Source organism: Anopheles coluzzii, chromosome X (genome assembly GCF_943734685.1).
Source record: "Anopheles coluzzii chromosome X, AcolN3, whole genome shotgun sequence".
NCBI lineage: Eukaryota > Metazoa > Arthropoda > Insecta > Diptera > Culicidae > Anopheles > Anopheles coluzzii.
This window is the reverse complement of record NC_064669.1, coordinates 22,576,312-22,595,248: the sequence shown is the minus strand read 5'-3', so window position 1 is coordinate 22,595,248 and position 18,937 is coordinate 22,576,312. Positions and strand designations below refer to the sequence as shown.

Here is an 18,937-nt window from a genome sequence, read left to right as displayed (position 1 = left end):
ACCACGGTGGAGGAAGACCGTAAAATTGTGAATAGATCGAAAAAACACTGATCGCGAGGGCGGTGGTGCTGCTTATAACATCAAAAACCTAACCCAAAACACAGAAAAACTACTAACAAATCTATCCGGAACGACATACTTGTGACAAAAACACACACACACCAATACACACGCAAACATACACACACACACTCACTCACACACTCACACACACACACACACACACACACACACACACACACACACACACAATTAAACCTGTCCCAACGGGTGCATGCTGCGTTGAAAAAACCAGGGTCCTATCATTCTGTCCGATACTGTATGAGGGGTTGCTCGACGAGGTGCTTGATATATTTGCCGTTGGAGGGAAAAAGAAGGCATGAGAAAACTCTCCGAACGCCATGATTTCTTACGTCGCTTTGCACAGCGGGGCGATTGCGAGGTCGTTTACAAGCTCGCAGACACCTCGAATTTATTTTGCATAATAATTAATGATAATTAAGTTGCTAAAGCGCAATCAAAATTAATTTAAAAAATGAAACGAAAACTTCCCAAAAATGCAAGAAATTGCTCACTGAAAAAACTACTCAAAATCCTATAAATGTTCGTTCTGGGAGACAATCAATATTCCGGAGCCTTGGCTAGAACAATAATATATCCGATCTTCTTCTCCTTGGCGTAACGACCTACGCGTTCATGCCGTCCTATAAACGCATTCGAGTCTAATTAAGTACAACGCAGTCGAATAGTCATTTTTTTCTTCGGTGAGACGGTACAAATGAGGCTTGAATCTATAACCGGCATGTTGTAAAGTCGTTCGAGCTGAAATTGGCGCTACAGAACTGTTCCAAGTCCAGAAGATTCGTACAGAAATCGTAAAAAAAATATTTAAAATCATCCATATATTGGAAATTACCTTTGGTGCGTTGCTTGAGTTCCTTTAAACTACTACTCCCAGAAGAACTGATTCCAGAACCGATAACCTTCCCGTGGTAAACAGGAATTTGTTGTCCGAGGCCTTGTTGAACTTTCGACCGGTGACTATTTTTGGAATTGTGATGTAACTGTCTGACATGAGCATCATCAACCTGTATTAAAAATAAAACAAAACGTTATATTTAAGATGAGAAAATTACCTTTTCATTTAATTCATACGGATGAAACCTCTACACGGCTGAACAATTGTTTCTAGAAACATTAAAACATAACAATATATATTTTTCCGCAGTTAAGCAATCCGTGGCTCTACTCTTGCAAGAAAAATATCATTAAACATTCCCAATTTTCCTTCGTTAAGAAGCCACCATGTAATAATGTAACTATTTAACGAACAATCGCTAGAAAAGCATAACTGTTTTTAAATCATGAGGAGCGCAAAAAAATGTAAATTAATGCGATTTTAAAAGCAAATTGTTTGAAGCAGAAATTTATTTCCTATCCTCAGTTCGGCACAGCTTACGAATCCTTGGCTGGTAGCTACAGCAACGCTCTTTGGTGATTAATTTGCTTCATCTCCTCCCTTTCCTTTGCCCTTCCTTATCCTCGTACCCTTACTCGATCAGTTCGACAAGTCCAACGAACAGTCGTTTTCTCTCCATTACCCTCCCTCGACAAAGTAAGTTCAGCACGTCCAAAAACTAGTTAGGATCATTCCATTCCCTCCCTGTGGCAATTGCGGTTGAATTGAATCACCGGGTTTTTTATCCTCCCACTCCTTTGGCCAAGTCACGGTGGCAGTTGCAATGCATGCCTCCCCCAACCCCTCCAAGAATTTTGGTTAATGAGCTGTCTAGTTGGCGGCTGTGACTACCTCGAGATTGTCGCCGTCAACTAAAACACTACCTCCCTGGTGGTCTGAGTGTCCGGCAAGCAGGTACAGTATCGGACATAATGAAAGGGCATTTGTTTTTTCAAAGGCACCATGCATCCGTTGGGACATGTTTATGTGTGGTTTGTATGTGGTTGTGTGTGTGTGTGTGTGTGTATGTGTGTGTGTGTGTGTGTATATATGTGTGTGTGTGTGTGTGTGTGTGTGTGTGTGTGTGTGTGTGTGTGTGTGTGTGTGTGTGTGTGTGTGTGTGTGTGTGTGTGTGTGTGTGTGTGTGTGTGTGTGTGTGTGTGTGTGTGTGTGTGTGTGTGTGTGTGTGTGTGTGTGTGTGTGTGTGTGTGTGTGTGTGTGTGTGTGTGTGTGTGTGTGTGTGTGTGTGTGTGTGTGTGTGTGTGTGTGTGTGTGTGTGTGTGTGTGTGTGTGTGTGTGTGTGTGTGTGTGTGTGTGTGTGTGTGTGTGTGTGTGTGTGTGTGTGTGTGTGTGTGTGTGTGTGTGTGTGTGTGTGTGTGTGTGTGTGTGTGTGTGTGTGTGTGTGTGTGTGTGTGTAGTAGTAGTAGTAGTAGTAGTAGTAGTAGTAGAAAGAGAGTGTGCTTTTTAATGTGTATTTGCAAGTGCTCGGGTTTGTGTCTGAAAAACGTAGTATACCATTATGTCATATTGCGTTGAAAGTGTTCTGATAATGTGTGTTATCATGTTAAACAGCGTGTGTTTACACTTGGATTTAAGCTAAAGTTTGCATCGATAGCAGCGCTTGTTCCTCGGACGAAAACGCAGGTGTGCTGGTTGATGAATGTGCATACGACAGCGATGCGAAATGAACACGCGCACACAAGCAATGAACTCGGCATTCCCTCACAGGTGGTGCTCCAGTACACGCCATTGAAAGGCCTAAGTGTATCTCTGCGTTGAAGCTCGTGTGTGCATAGGAAACTTTGTGCGTGCATTGAGCTGGCGCGCAGTTTTCCTTTTCAATGGGCGTTTTGTGGACAAACACACAGACACACACACACACACACACACACACACACACACACACACACACACACACACACACACACACACATACTGGTGCTTACCGAACGCTAATGGGTAAGATGGTCGGCCAAGACCTACCTAGGGAAAGGAACCCAACCGCGCTCAAGACTATCATTGAACAGTTGTCCATGAGCCACAAACTCCACGTGATATACCCCGCAATCCTGATGTTGAACCTGTGTCAATATCCGCTGATGAAATACAGAAGGCTGCAGACCATCTCAAACTGGGGAAGGCACCTGGTCCGGACGGTATTCCCATTGAAGCGATCAAAGCAGCTATCAAAGCGTACCTGGAAGCTTTTTTATCAGTGTTCCAGAACTGCTTCGATACTGGCTTTTTTCCGATACCCTGGAAGCGACAAAAACTCGTTCTTCTACCAAAGCCCGGGAACCCCCCCGGCGACGCATCAGCACTAAGGCCTTTAGGATTGATAGACAATTTCGCAAAGATACTAGAAATCCTAATACTCAACCGATTAGTTGTCTATACGGAAGGCGAACACGGACTGTCGGACAGACAGTTTGGCTTTAGAAAAGGACGGTCTACTGGTGAAGCGATCGCAGCTGTTCTAAAGAAACGACGAAGCGCCTTGCTAAAAAAGAGGACAGGAAACAGATACTGCGCGATCGTTACGATTGACGTAAAGAATGCTTTCAACAGTGCCAACTGGGAGGCCATACATGCAGCTCTCTCCAAGATGATGGTTCCACCGTACTTCTGTAGGCTGCTGAAATGCTATTTGGATCACCGTATGCTTTTATACGACACAGATCAGGGAATCAAAAAAATGAGCATCTCCGCTGGCGTTCCTCAAGGTTCTATTTTGGGTCAATCTCTCTGGAATGTTATGTACAACGGAGTTTTGACCCTAGGGCTTCCTCCAGGAGCTGAAGTGATAGGTTTTGCTGATGATATTGCTCTTACTGTCCTTGGTGAGGCAATAGAAGAGATGGAACTCCTCACATCCGACTCCGTAAGCAGAATCGAGTCGTGGATGCAACAAATGAGGCTAGAAATCGCCCATAAAAAGACGGAATTCCTCATCATAAGTAGCCACAAGACAGTGCAGTCAGGTAGCATCCAGGTCGGTGATGAACGTATTGAGTCGATACATGAACGTATTGAGTGAACAGAGTGCACCGATTGCTAGCTATGAGAGTTGTTCGTGCCTACAAAACAATATCGCACGTGGCAGTTTGTGTTATCGCAAGCATGGTTCCCATCTGCCTCATATTAGCAGAGGATTCTGAGTGTTGCAGTTTCTCCGGAGTTTCAAACGCGGGATTATCCAGATCCTCAGCAAAGCAGCTCTCTATGAGAAAGTGGCAGTCTGAATGGGATTGTTCAACAAAGGGGCGTACGACACATGCACTGATCCCGAACATCGCTGCATGGACGAGCAGAAAACACGGCGAAGTGAACTTCTACATGTTATCTATAGTTCTATAGTTATCTTCACAAGTACCGTCACGCAAGCTCGCCAGACTGCCCAGCGTGTGTGAGCATCGTGGAGTCAGCAGAACTCGTGCTTTTTCATCGTCCTCGTTTTGCTGAGGAACGTCATGAAATCACCGTGAAGTGCGGAACAACAATCAACGGAACAAACCTGACCGAGGTGATGTTAAAGAATGCGGGAACATGGGTCAAGTCATAGCAAACGGCATGCGATCAATACTGTTGAAGCTGTAAGCCTTATGGAAAGCGGATCAACGACTTGGGCGTTCGTAAATAGTGTTGTGCGTATTGTGAAAGTGTTTAGTGTATCTATGCACGAATTGAAGTGAGCCTGTAACTCAAGTGAATGCGTACTTTCTGTGCTTTTGCGTGGTATTATGAGTGTCTCCAGGTTTATCATTCTGTCTCGCGAATGTGGTCCAAGTTGCAATAGCGAGATGTAATGCTAATGCATAGCCCTGCCCCAAGAAGCATACCGAAAGGTGAACCCATGGGGAAGGGTAGATGGCCCAAGGAGGGGGTTAACTGGGTAGAAATCCTATGTCAACACCCGTGCGACAACGGGAGACTATCGAAGATTCACCCTCCTTGTAAAACAAAACAAAAAAACACACTCACACACACGAAAAACAAGTGCACGGTGCGATGATAAAAAGAGGCCCTATCTTAATGTCCGATACTGTAACCTGCTGTCGCAACAAGGATGGAGATCTGGTCAGTAACCAGCCAGAGGTCCTCTCGCGGTGGGCTCAGTACTTTGATGAATTACTCAATGACCAGTTTAGCAAACAGCTAGAAGCGCCACTAGCAGATAGTGTCATGCTACTGCCACCTAACATAGAAGAAACACAAAAGGATATCCGTCGGCTGAAAAATAACAAGGCACCCGGAACCGACGGAAATGCAGCCGAACTGGTCAAGAATGGAGGTGCACGACTAGAAAACGAGATTCATCAAATCGTTACTGAGGTGTGGGATAGCGAATGTGATTTGTGATTTGTGATTTGTGAGCGATGTCTTGTGATTTGAATCTCGGCATCATCTACCCCATATACAAGCAGGGAGACAGGTTGGACTGCAACAACTACAGGGGTAGTACGGTATTGAATACCGCCTACAAAATATTCTCCCTGATCCTTCAAGATCGTCTTGTCCCGCACGTCGAAGAGATAGTCGGAAACTAGTTATGAGAAGGATTTAGGTTGACAAAAGTCACATTGCAAACTTTGTATTAGTCAACACGGTAGAGTTGAAATTGTAACAATACACATTTTGAGTAGAATAGACTTGATTAAAAAAAATGCTTTACCGGTTTGCCATTGATCAACCACGTAATGTGAGGAGATGGACGAGCTCGTGATGTTGTACAATTTGCAATAAGCATATCACCATAATACAGCTGTTTTTTTGCAAATTCAATCGTTGGTGGACCCTTCTGTGGCACTGAAATTGAAATTATTAGTGTCAAAATTGGCAACAAAAATAACATGAAAACACAATTTTTGAAACTTACGCATGACGTGCAATACTTCATCGTTTGATGCCTTGGTGAAGATCGGCGTATCAGTTGATACTTCGCAATAGTACGAGCCTGATGCGTCGTAGTCTAGATTCTTCAGAGTCAGTGTTGATGGAGTAACCTTTTTCCACTGGCAATCGAGATATAAAAGATAAAAACAGAAAGTTTTAAAATTTTAACTTTCTTTTTTTTATTTAATGTTAATCGTAAACAGTAAACATATTAGTTGAGGTTGAATCAAACAACAGCGGAACGCTGCATAGTTGTATTCGTTCTAGCTATTCACTGGTAATGCGGATGGTTTATTTCCATAAAATTTTAATAAAAAATCAAATACAGCGGAACCCCCAACAACGGGTTTAATCCGTTCCAATGACTCACTCGTTATGCGGGAGGCATTTTTTCATACAATTTATGTATGATGTGTGACGAAAGACCAGCTTATGGAAGAACGGTCAGCGGATGCGGACAATCGCACAAGGAGATCGAAGTGAAACATACATATGAAGAACTTAACACTAGAACCGCTGGATTTTTCAATCTTACTAAATCCGCCATTTGGGACAATTTTGTCCCATTCGTTATGTGTACATATTTAGACATGTTTATTATTTACTAAGGGTTTCATGTGGCAAAATAATTGGTAAACTTTATAATTAGGTATAATAAATCTTTATAAGGGACACTTAGACGAACCATTGCTACTAATAAAATTGCGCTAGAGTGTACGGTAGAATGCTTTTATAGACTAGCCGATTGAATATAGCGAAAACATAAGCACGTAGTAAGCAAAAGTAAAAGCACGTATGAATTGAATACTTTTGCGCACTTTTATTGTTGTATTCGTATTGACATGCCTTGTCACGAAAACGCGTACACGCCAGTGCTGCCAGAATTACAGAAGCACACCCGTCACTTGTTGACAGCAGGGATGCCAGCCATCACAATTAATTTTGCTTATGGGACAAAAATGTCCCATATGTCGGTTTTAGGTTGAAAATGATTTTTTCCAATTACCATATGAGATACAATTTTGTTTATAGGTGCATTCAATAGATCGTCAAAAATAAATAAAAGTCAGAAATTTTGAATGAGTTGTCACGATGACAAGCAGAATAACACACCTTTCTCGAATGCGATGGGACAAAAAAGTCCCATCGGCGGTTCTAGTGTTAAACCATTTTTGTAAATTTTAACTGACTAAAGCTACCTCTTTTCTCCTTTTTCCTACATTAACCATCGTTTCTATGACCAAAAATACAACCTCATCTTTATGACCACCTACGCGGGTAGATAATACATTTTATAAGGGAATTTGTTTTTCAATTGGTAAAAAATGTGTTATGTAACTTATTCTATGCATTTATAATAACATTACTCATTCTATCCCCAACCACGAAGCGAATCAGACGAGATCTATACAAGCTCCAAGTGGATGGATTTTTTGCCGGACAACAAGCCACTGACCTCGACCATATGCACTGCATAGGAATACGTGCGAGAATCGGAAAGCGATCTGTGCTTAGTGTATAGTGCGTACAGTGAGTAGTGCGTAGAGTTGTGTGCAGCGCGTGTATACGCCCTGCGTGTGTACTGTAGTGTAGGTTTGTAAGTGTAGAGCGCATTCGTCGGACAGGTGCGTAGCGCTAGTTCGTCGTGTACTCTCGCGCTTGTGTGTCTCCCCAACCGCATTATCGCACGATTTTTATTTGTATCTATCATTTTTCTCATTCTAACATTCAGAAAATTTTTCATTCTGCCTCGCTCTTCTGGATGTTGGTCTGTATTTGCTTGCGACTTGGCTGTGTCACATCAACGATTCGCATGTTTCATCTAGCTCATCCCTTTCCATCGTTGGAGAGAAACTCTTACGTCTCGCTTTTCTGGGACTTCCAATTTCGCTTGCTACATCAATCGTTCACGCAAGCGTTCTCCTCTCGCCCGCTCTTTGTATCATTGTACAGGTACAGTATCGGACATAATGATAGGGCCTTGGTTTTTTCAACGCACCATGCACCCGTTGGGACAGGTTTATATGTGTTTTGTATGTGTTTGTGTGTGTGTGTGTGTGTTTGTGTGCATGTGTGTGTGAGTGTGTATGTATGTTTGAGTGTGTATTGGTATGTGTTTTTGTGTCACAAGTATGTCGTTCCGGATAGATTTGTTAGTTGTTTTTCTGTGTTTCGGGTAAGGTTTTTGTTGTAATAAGCAGGACCACCGCCCTCACGATCAGTGTTTCTTCGATATATTACCAATTTTACGGTCTTCTTTCACTGTGGTCTTCTGAGGACGTCCGGTTCACTTGCGCGTTTCGGTTGTCCAAGCGCGTTTCGGTTGTCCAAGCGCGTTTCGGTTGTCCAAGCGCGTTTCGGTTGTCCAAGCACGTTTCGGTTGTCCGAAGCGCGTTTGCCACAAAAGTGCGCGATCGTTCCATCACGAACTCGATCGTTTTGCGCTTAATGCCAGCAGCCGCCATTCGCTTTATCATATGGCGCTGATAATCGGTACAATGTTTACCTCGACCCATTGTTACTAACATTGCTTGCTTGGACCGTTAAGAACGCGCTGATTAAAAACTTGGACACGGCTGATCCCGTGCTCTGCCTGCGTTATGCTTCTATGCGTGATGAATAACATCGTTGTTTAACAGCGAAAACATGCGTATGGATAAAAACTATCAATGAGTAAGCAAGTGAGCGTCTACCCATTTAAATCGAGAACAGAATACGGCTGCGCTCATGAAACAAAACGCCCATTGAAAAGAACAACTGCGCGCCAGCTCAATGCACGCATAAAGTTTAACATGCGCACACAACGTTCAACGCAGAGATGCACTTAGGCCTTTCAATGGCGTGCACTGGAGAAACACCTGTAAGAGAATGCCGAGTTCATTGCTGCTATGCGCGTGTCCATTTCGCATCGCTGTCGCAATCACATTCACCAATCAGCACACCTGCGTTTTCGTCCGAGGAACAAGCGCTGCTATCGATGCAAACTTTAGCTTAAATCCAAGTGTAAACACACGCTGTTTAACATGATAACACACATTATCAGAACACTTTCAACGCAAAATGACATCATGGCAAGCTACGTTTTTCAGACACAAATCCGCGCACTCGCATAAACACATCAAAACACACACACACACACACACACACACACACACACACACACACACACACACACACACACACACACACACACACACACACACACACACACACACACACACACACACACACACACACACACACACACACACACACACACACACACACACACACACACACACACACACACACACACACACACACACACACACACACACACACACACACACACACACACACGAAAAACAAGTGCACGGTGCGATGATAAAAAGAGGTCCATTCTTATTGTCCGATACTGTACTCTCCGATGTACGCTATCAATGCGGACCGGTGGCAATAGCCTATCTCGAATGTTAGCGTAAGTCGATTTTCGAGGATTTCAGTCAAATTATAGCTAATTGTCGTATAATTTTGCATGAAGTAGTAGATTTTCGCCACTAAATTAGTTATTTGATCTGATTTCAACTGAATATTACAATTTTATACCTTTTGAAATGGTTTTTAATATTGAACCAAAAGGGAATTTATTTTGCATTTGACATTCGATGTCTCAAATTAGTACAATTTACTCAAAGAACCGTCAGTTAAAAAAAAAGCGTAAAGAGAAATCGCGTATATCGAGTATGGCGTACATCGGGGAATACCAGTATTGCCACACGAGGAAGGCACTCCTTCGCGTTCACATGAAAATGTGGTAGTGTGAAATCAAGTTTGCTAGCGGTAGGACGCGTCCCCAACGGAACAAAAGTAGAAAGCTTGGAGCAAAATAATCGTTTGTCTCCCTCTATCCTGTATACCGGGCTTGCTTGCACTCATGCGCGAGCGCAAGAGTATATTCTCTCAAAACTGAGTATTCGCAATTCAACCCGTACAGTGAGAATGTATGTGTTAATGTGCAGCGAAATTTGTCTCTGTATCTCATTCCCCCACCCCCAAAAAACCACATTCACTCTCCGCGCACACTTAAAATTTTGGCGCGCACGCTACGTACAACACAATACAAAAGGTCGTTTTAACCGCGCGCACTGATCAAAGTCGCGATGGTTCAATCGGAACGCCGGCACTCCAAGTCAGAGATTTGGTGTGAAAGAAAAAGTTTTTCTGACCAAATCGACAACACACACGCAACGACACATATCGTCACATCGACCGCCTTCGCTGGAGAAGTGGTGTGATGATCTAAAAATAGATCTGTGGGCGAGTGAGAGGGGGGAGGGCGTAGAACAGAACGTAAGCGTGCGTGAGTCGTCGCGTGTGTATGTGTGTGTGTGTGTGTGTTGAACACTCTCGAGAACTCATTTTTTTGCTCTTTCCTGGAACCCACATGTTCTACATTCTTCTGATTTTAAGCAACCAAAGTAGAACGGGAAGTAGAAGGCTACTTCATATTCTATTTTCCTCACTACTTTCGAGCGTTTTGAATCGCTTGGGTCAATGCGTGTTGGAGTTTGCACCGACGCCTAATCTGACAGTAGTGTGAACACCTTATAGTTTATATTAACCTTTGCGTTCACACCTTTCCTTATTTTGTTACCTTGACTTGTACTATGTAAATATCTTGATCAGACAATAAATGAACTTTGTGGTTGAGCTTAGACCGTCAGCAAGAACGGAACCACTGCGTTTGTTGGATTTATTCCTTTTATTAAGCTTAACTCAACAATGCGTACCCGTTTTTTTTCTCTCGCGTGAAACCAGTACGGAAAAACTATTTGGTAAGTACAGTTTTTAATAAAGGTTTATATCAATCTTTATCAAACTGAATTGCGTTGATAATTGTAATATAAAATCAATTTCGTTTTTTAAAGAAATCATAACACACGCACGAACGGAAGTGAGCACGGACTACGATAGAAGCAATATTCAATTGGTTGGTAAGTATTGTGCTTGGTGTTAAATTGAACAGCTGTTGGCAAAGTAGGTAATATTTCCCTCTATCCTTAGGAGTGCCGAACACAACTGTTAGCTCCCGAACTAATCGCGTAGCGATATAGTATTCACTTCTTCGTAGGAATCAAAAAATGGTTAAAACGCCGAGTTTTGCTTTGGGTGGAAACTTTATTGTATCGCGGTTTTTGTATACCTTTAAAAAGTTTTTTCAACTATATTCGCTCGCTGTCATGAAGCAATCGCGATGGCGAGGAACCCGATTCCCGATCCTGAGGTCATTCGCCTTCCCTGTATCGGAACCCGTTACAGTGCCCTCTGTACGAGAGAGTGTAGAATCTCTCGCGATCGCAAATGCTGAATGTTTTGCTGTCAGCCGCGGTGACAGTTCTCTATTTGTTTACGATTCGCAGCAACACCCCACCCCGTGAACTGGTTACCCGTCAAGCTTGCTGTCATACCGTGTTCACTTTTCCATGTGCTCTCGCGATCCGTAAACTATCTTCTACTTTAGCTGTGCAATATCTCTCTCCTTTTCGGTTTCCTTCATTTCTACATCTAATACAGCTAACTTAACCGTGGGTCGCTTTAGTTGTTTTCCGGTTGCTGTTCGAACAATCGCTTGTCTTACCCGCCCGTCTCGTCCTGCATGGACTTCTTCGACTACTGCCCTAGTCCATTCTTTTCGATCTCCCTCAATTATAAACACCAAATCGCCTTCCTTTAGCTGAACCTGGTCATCGTGCCACTTTGGCCGTTTGTTTAGCGATGGGAAGTATTCTTTTACCCAACGATCCCATAAGTGGTGGGGCGATAAGTGGGGCGATCTAAGTGCTTGTGTTACACTCGGACAGAAGCGCATATGTGTCTGGGCGCCTGCTGAACTTCCGAGTAGAATGTGGTTTGGTGTGATGGATTCTACATCTGACGAAAGCGACGTATATGTCAACGGCCTGGAATTGATCAAATTCTCCGAGTCAGCTAACACGCTCAACAATATCTCATCATTCAACCGTTGACCATCGTTTAGAGTGTGCATAGCTGCTTTCACGCTTCGCACCATGCGCTCCCAGACACCTCCCATGTGTGGTGCAGACGGCGGATTGAAGGACCGACTTGTGCAGGAATTGGTAAATGTATCGGCACATTTATAAATTGTTGACGATATCTCTTGTTTAGGATGTTGCTCGCTCCCACAAAATTGGTGCCATTATCAGAGAAAATCTCTATAGGTGTACTTCGACGTGCAACAAATCGCCGTATGGCCTGATGCAGGCGTCGGTTGAGAGGCTGTACACCATCTCAAGGTGCACGGCTCGTGTAACGAGGCAGGTAAACACTGCCACATATCGCTTTTCGTTATGCCTACCGTTCGTGACGTCGACCGGTCCTAGAAAGTCGACCCCGACGTAGCTAAAGGGATGTACCCAAGCGGTGAGTCGTTCCACGGGTAGGGGAGACATTCTAGGAGTGTATGGCTTACTTTTTGCTATTTTGCAGAGTTGGCAGTTTTTTGCTACTCTATCAACTAGTACCCGCAGATTTGGTATATGAAAACGCTGACGGACCTCGTTTACAACCGTTTCTCGGTTTCCATGTCCCAGTCTATGGTGGTAATCTTCTATCAACAAGCAGGTTACGCGGTGTTGCTTCGGTAAGATGATAGGAAAACGCGTATCGAATGCAGTATATTCTGCGTTTGCTGTACGACCATCGACGCGTATCACACCATATTCGTCTGCCACGGGTGTTAATGAGTGAAGGATGCTTTTAGTTGGTAGGGTTTGCTTCTTTTTATCTCCATTCAGAAGGTTCACTTCATTTGGGTAGCATTCTTGCTGGACCATGCGCCACAACACTTGTTCTGCCTTACTATATTCTTCAGCTTTAACTGGGACTTGGTGTGATAGCACATTTCGCTTTATATGCTGTGCTTGTCTTTTTTTTGCTGGTATGGTCTCAAGTGGTAGATTGTTTGCCTTGCGTTGACAATTAGCTACAAATCGAAAAAGCATTGCCACAGTTCGTAGTAGTGCTTTCCACTTAGAAATACGTTCTTCCTTTATGAAGGGTTGTTCGCCAATTTGATGATGCGTTAATAGGTGGGCAGTTCTTCGCTCTTCTAGGGTCTCTTCTACTGTTTTTTGCATTGGCCATTTCGATGGTGGAAGGTAGAGGAATGCTGGTCCATTGAATCAGCGGCTATTTGACTCTAGTTTCTGAGTTTCTTTTCCCCATTTTGTTAAACAATCGGCCGGATTGTCTTTCGTAGGAACATGTCGCCACATTGATGGTTCAGTTAGCGAAAGAATCTCGCCGATCCTACAAGCGACAAATTGTTTGAAGTCTCTAGAGGGAGATCTAACCCATGCCAGTACTACCTCTGAGTCTGTGGGGATATACTTCCCGTTGATCGGAAGTGTATGGCTGTTCACAATAGTTCGCATTAACCTCGCTCCCAAAAGTGCTGCTTGTAGTTCCATTCTGGGAACAGGTTGATTTTAATTCGCTGATAAGTGACTATTACTACTTGCAGGGTCTACCAGATAAACAACGAGTGGATGGATTTCCGAGAATCCTGATAGGCCTGGAAAACGTCGACCTGATGGCACCACTGGAAACCCGATCCGGCTAGCCAGGGCAACCGATCGCCGTAAAATCCGTGCTAGGATGGGCGGTTTACGGCCCTCATGCGACTAAAAACGTGAGAAGCCAGCCGGCGGCCAGCTACGTACACAGTGTTCAGCAGCAGCAAATCGACGATAGCGACACAACAACTCGTGTGACTAACACCGCAAGAAGCCAACCGGCGGTCAGCTTCGTACACAGCGTTCAGCAGCAGCAAATAGACGATAGCGACACAACGTTAAACGAAATGCTCCATCAATACTTCACACTAGAAAAAGTGGCTGTAACCAACTACAGCGAATTTCTGTCAGAAAAGCGAGAAATAGTGCGAGCCAGACAACTACTTGAAAGTACCACCGAGCGGCGGAACGATCATTTCGAAACTGGTCTGCTATGGAAACCTGATGACGTAATCCTTCCTGATAGCATAGCAATGGCCACGAAGAGGCTATACGCTCTAGAGCAAAAACTGGACAAGAATGAAGAGCTGAAGCAGATCGTACACGAGCAAATGCAAAATGAAGCAGATCGTACACGAGCAAAATTCTCTATTTGTTTACGATTCGCAGCAACAACAACAGAACAGGAGAGGAAAGAAAGCAGGAACGATCATTCAACGCGCTAGCGCCGGAGAAGCGGCAGGAAGATAGGAACGATCCACCATCGTGCTAGCGCCTGGCAGAGGAGAAGCGGTAAGAAGGTAGGAACGATCATGCGACGACTGCGCGCTTGCGCAGTATGTGTGAGCAGCGAAAAGGAGGCACGATATCCTTATATAAAAAATATCCAGGTGTCTTAGACATCTAAAGTACGGACAAGGGGCTTTTCTACATCAATCCTCCCCTCGGGTAAAGGTCCTTGAAGTTAAAAAACTTTACGTTTCAAGTGCGGTCGATGAAAAGAAGGTGTTCCGTGAGACTTCCTTACTCCGGATCACCTTCGAGGGTACAGTCCTGCCAAACACGCTGTACATTGAAGGGCTCAGAGTGCCCATCCGTCGACCATTTGTGCAAAAAATAGCATGCTGCACAAAATGTAGACAGATTGGACATTCAGAGCCTTACTGCACAAACTCCGTGAAGTGTGGCAAATGCAAGGGATCGCACTCAACATCCGAATGCAAGGCCGAAACTCAGAAATGCATTCACTGCAAGCAGGAATGGCATGAAATGTCGTTGTGTTCTGTGTACCGAAAAAAACAATCAGAACACAAACGGGCCGTCTTGCAGAATACAAGAGGATTGTACACCGATGTTTTGAAGTCCACCTCAAGTGTGAATCCGTTCGATAACCTTTCCCTATTGGAGGGTAATGAACCGTTGCCCAATATGGCACCATTAAATGGAGTTAAAAGATTGCATACAACACGGGTACCAAACAAAAAGACGATAAAAAAAGTGTTAAAGCTTCACCCAAAAAGGTACCTCGACGTCACGACAATGCCATCCCACGCTAACCCCAGGGATCCAAACTCCCTCGTGATGCTCGCACCCATTCACGTTCCCGTAACCTTTCCAATCCCAGCAATCTGGCGTTCCCTAGCGAACCCAGATCTTTCTCCAGGTCATCCCTCCCAAGCCTGACAGAGATTTTACACTCTCTCCTTGACTCCCTCCACCTCCCGGAACCCCTTACCGGATTGATTCCCCTGGTATTTCCTTTCCTAAGAGGAATGGTCAGGCAATGGTTATCAAAATGGCCATGTCTAAGAATGATGGTCCGCTTGGATGATTAATGCCTCCAATGACTACTATACTACAATGGAACTTCAGAAGTTTTTTGGGAAAAATAGATTCTTTTAAGGTATTACTAGGGCAATATAATTGTAATGCATTTGCCCTAAGTGAAACTTGGCTCTCACCCGATAAAAATATTACCTTCCCGGGATATAATATTATTCGTCAAGCCTGACAAGATCGAACAAATGATAGGCGAGATGGGGGAGTGTTAATTGGTATTCGTAGCAGTCACAGCTTCAACAGAATACTCCTCCCCACACCCGAGGCAATCGAATACGTCGCTATACAGACAAAATTAGGGGATCTTGACGTTTCTATTCCTCAATTTATATCCCATCGAGAGCCTATTTGGATCCAAAGAAGATCAACAAGAATCTTGAGACAGTAGTAACGGTACTACCAAAACCATTTTTCATCCTGGGCGATTTTAACGCCCATGGATCAGATTGGGGTTGCACGCATGACGACAATCAGGCACCAATCATTAGAGATATCTGCGACGCACACTGTTTGACAATTCTAAACTCGGGTGAAGGAACTAGGGTGTCCTCACCTATGGCACGACCCAGCGCAATAGACCTTTCTCTTTGTTCATCGTCTTTAGGGCTGGATTCTATGTGGAAAGTAATCCAAGACGCGCTTGGTAGCGACCATCTGCCAATAAAGATCTCGATTATCAAGAGGAGTCGCACAGTCGATCAAGTCCCCGCTAATCGTGATTTAACGAGGAACATCGACTGGACGAAATACGGCGACCAAATGTCCGCTTTGCTAAACCACGTAGAACCCAGAAGAGTATGCAAATCTCGTTATGGCGATAAACGATTGCGCCCTCGGTGGTCCTTAACCTATATAAGACTACGATACTGTCCGTCTTGGAGTATGGTTGCATATGCTTCCACTGGGCAGCCAAGTCGCATTTAATCCGACTTGAGAGGATTCAGTATAGCTGTTTTAGAATCGCGCTAGGTAGCATGAAGTCGACTCATAACATGTCACTCAAAGTGATGTCCGGAGTGATGCCGCTAAAGCTACGTTTTGAGCTACTATCGCTTCGCCTTTTCGTCTGCTCTACAGTATCAAATCCCTTGATAATCGAGAACTTTGAAACACTGCAAGAGATAGGTTCTAAATGCAAAATCATGAAGGTCTATCATGATTTTGTTTCCTTACAGGTGCACCCTAGTACTTCTCAAAGTATAACTAATACCAGCTTACCAGAGTCCTGCAGTTCCATTTTAAGTGTAGTTACCTCATTGAAGGAGGAAATTAAAGGTATCCCCGATAACCTTCGCCGGATGACAATTCCCAGCAAATTTGTGGACAAACATGGCCATGCTAACAGTAACCATTTTTATACTGACAGATCCTCATCAAAGCAGGGCATTGGATTTGGTATACAACACGTGCTCCGAAGCATTCTTTAAATTACGCAAAAAATACTCAGTATATGTAGCGGAGCTCGCCGCAATCTTTTATGCCTTATTATTGATAAGTGCATGCCCTGCGGATCAATATGTAATTTTTTCAGGCAGCTTAAGCGCTATTCAAGCATCAAAATCCGTAAAGGCTGATAAGAGCTTAAACCATTTTGTGAAAGAAATTGTAAAGGTTTTAAGCTCACTGTTTGAAAAGTCGTTTCGCATATCTCTGGTATGGTTGCCTGTTCATTGTGGTATACCAGGAAATGAACAGGCAGACCATTTGGCCAAAAAGGGAGCTGCAGAAGGGTCTTTCTTTGATAGGCCTATCCTTCCTCATGAGTTCTTGCAGACCCCACAGGCGTTTTGCATGGCACGTTGGCTAAATCTGTGGGACTCGGATGCACTCGGAATGTTTCTATATACAATCACTGTGTGACTTTCCACAAGCGAAATGTCTGTGAAACAACCAACATTGTTGGCAACAGCAATCTTGCATCCTATCTTTTTTCCTCTTGTTGGTCCATGTGTTACATGTTGTACATCGCTTGTATGTTTGTGATTGATGAATGTATGCTTGAATGTAAGAATGAATGAGTGCAATGTGTATGGCTGAGTAATCGGCATTTTATTTTTTTATTCAGGAGTAACGGTCTAAAAAGGCCGTATTGCTTAAAAGTAATCGACATTGACGGCAGACAAAAGATATTTGCTTGAACGATGTTCTGGCAAGGACTTATTAGATAACTGGAACAATACAGACCCCCGCCATGTCACTCGGACCACTGATGGAAAGGACTACAACGGTACAGACCCTCGCAATGTGATTTGGGCCACTAAACTGGACTACACTCGGACCACTTCGGATGGATGGATTTAACGACATCCCTGGATTCCAAACGATAGAGACCCCCGCAATGCCATTTGGAATATTAAACTGAAATAGACATCGTCGAAACCCGAATGATGTAGACCTTCGCCACGCTTATAGGACCAAAAATCATGGACTGGATTGATCTAAACCAAACCGTCCGAGTACACCCGGGATAAGATGCCCTTTCATGGCTCAGAGAAGGAAATGTCTCCCTGACAATATGGATTGTAGCGCCATGAACTACCTTTGTATTTTCTACTCTTCAGCAATACCGCCTTTTTGGACCGTTACTCCTAAATAAAAAAATAACACTACTTTTTTATGTTATCAATTTATGATATATGGCTTTTAGTTACATAACTTGAATGCACAGCAATTATTTCAACTGACACTAATACACCGCCATGTCTTCCTTACTGTCAGGGCAATCATTTCAATTTATGTGACTTTAGAAGAATATTCAGAGGTAGAAAACTTTTGGAATAGATTCTATAAATATAACTACATGCATTGCTATACATATCATTACAAAACTAACGAATAATCGAAACCAAAATCTTTTAATGTATCTATTACCTACCCTAGCTCTGTATTGGGATGAGATCCGAAACCCTCCGTGGGATAATACTGGCTCTCCCATCCAACTCCTATTCCGACACGTCCTCGTCGTGCAGAGTGGTAACATGTGCCTCCATATATCCTAGCTTGTGTACACGGGCTAGATCCAACCCCTTGGGCGGATGGTGGCATATGGGGAACCAGGAGGGGGATGGGTATCCCGGGAAACTGGGTGCTCGAACGTCGGGAGGGGGGGGGGGGCAACCCGACGCTAAATAAAACGGCCACGTGGGCGCAGGGCCAGTCACCCAGTCTCATGGAACAACTGACTACAGAAAGCATCAGAAGGAAACGAAACGGACTTAACGATACCGACCAAACGCAATGCCCCCGGACAACGATTAAAATGGGCTCATGGAACGTACGCACTCTTAGCAAAGCCGGAGCCTTGAAACAACTTGATGACGCCTTAGCCACACTGAGCATGGACCTCGTAGCTCTACAAGAGATTCGGTGGCTAGAGAACGGTGTGCACAACAGGCATGGTAAGCAATGCTACGACATTTACTACAACTGCCACGACCGCCACCACGTGCTCGGAACGGGTTTCGCCCCGGCTGAAATCCGTAATCATAGATTTCAAGGCTATGAACGATAGGCTATGCACCCTGCGCATGCGAGGTAAATTCTTCAATATAAGCCTCGTAAACGTTCACGCCCCTACCGAAGAGAAAGAGGAAGAGGAGAAGGACCTTTTTTACGGCCGCCTCGCTAGAACTATAGATGCGTGCCCCAGGCATAACCTCAAAATCATCCTGGGGGACTTCAACGCAAAAGTCGGTAGGAAGCCAATGTACCGCCAATACACTGGCTGTCACAG

At 44.1% G+C, this 18,937-nt stretch overlaps 1 protein-coding gene across 3 annotated transcripts in view; it reads right to left on the bottom strand.

The window, feature by feature from the left end:
- LOC120949533 (uncharacterized) overlaps nucleotides 1–18,937 on the bottom strand; it is a 184,827-nt gene that overhangs the window by 49,049 nt on the left and 116,841 nt on the right. For all 3 annotated transcript variants that reach the window (XM_040366905.2, XM_040366896.2, XM_040366913.2), the window contains exons 5-7: nucleotides 5,835–5,970; nucleotides 5,631–5,764; nucleotides 917–1,088 (exon numbers count right to left, since the gene is read on the bottom strand). In XM_040366905.2, coding sequence (XP_040222839.1) covers nucleotides 917–1,088; nucleotides 5,631–5,764; nucleotides 5,835–5,970 — 442 coding nt within the window. The remainder of the gene's footprint in view (nucleotides 1–916; nucleotides 1,089–5,630; nucleotides 5,765–5,834; nucleotides 5,971–18,937) is intronic.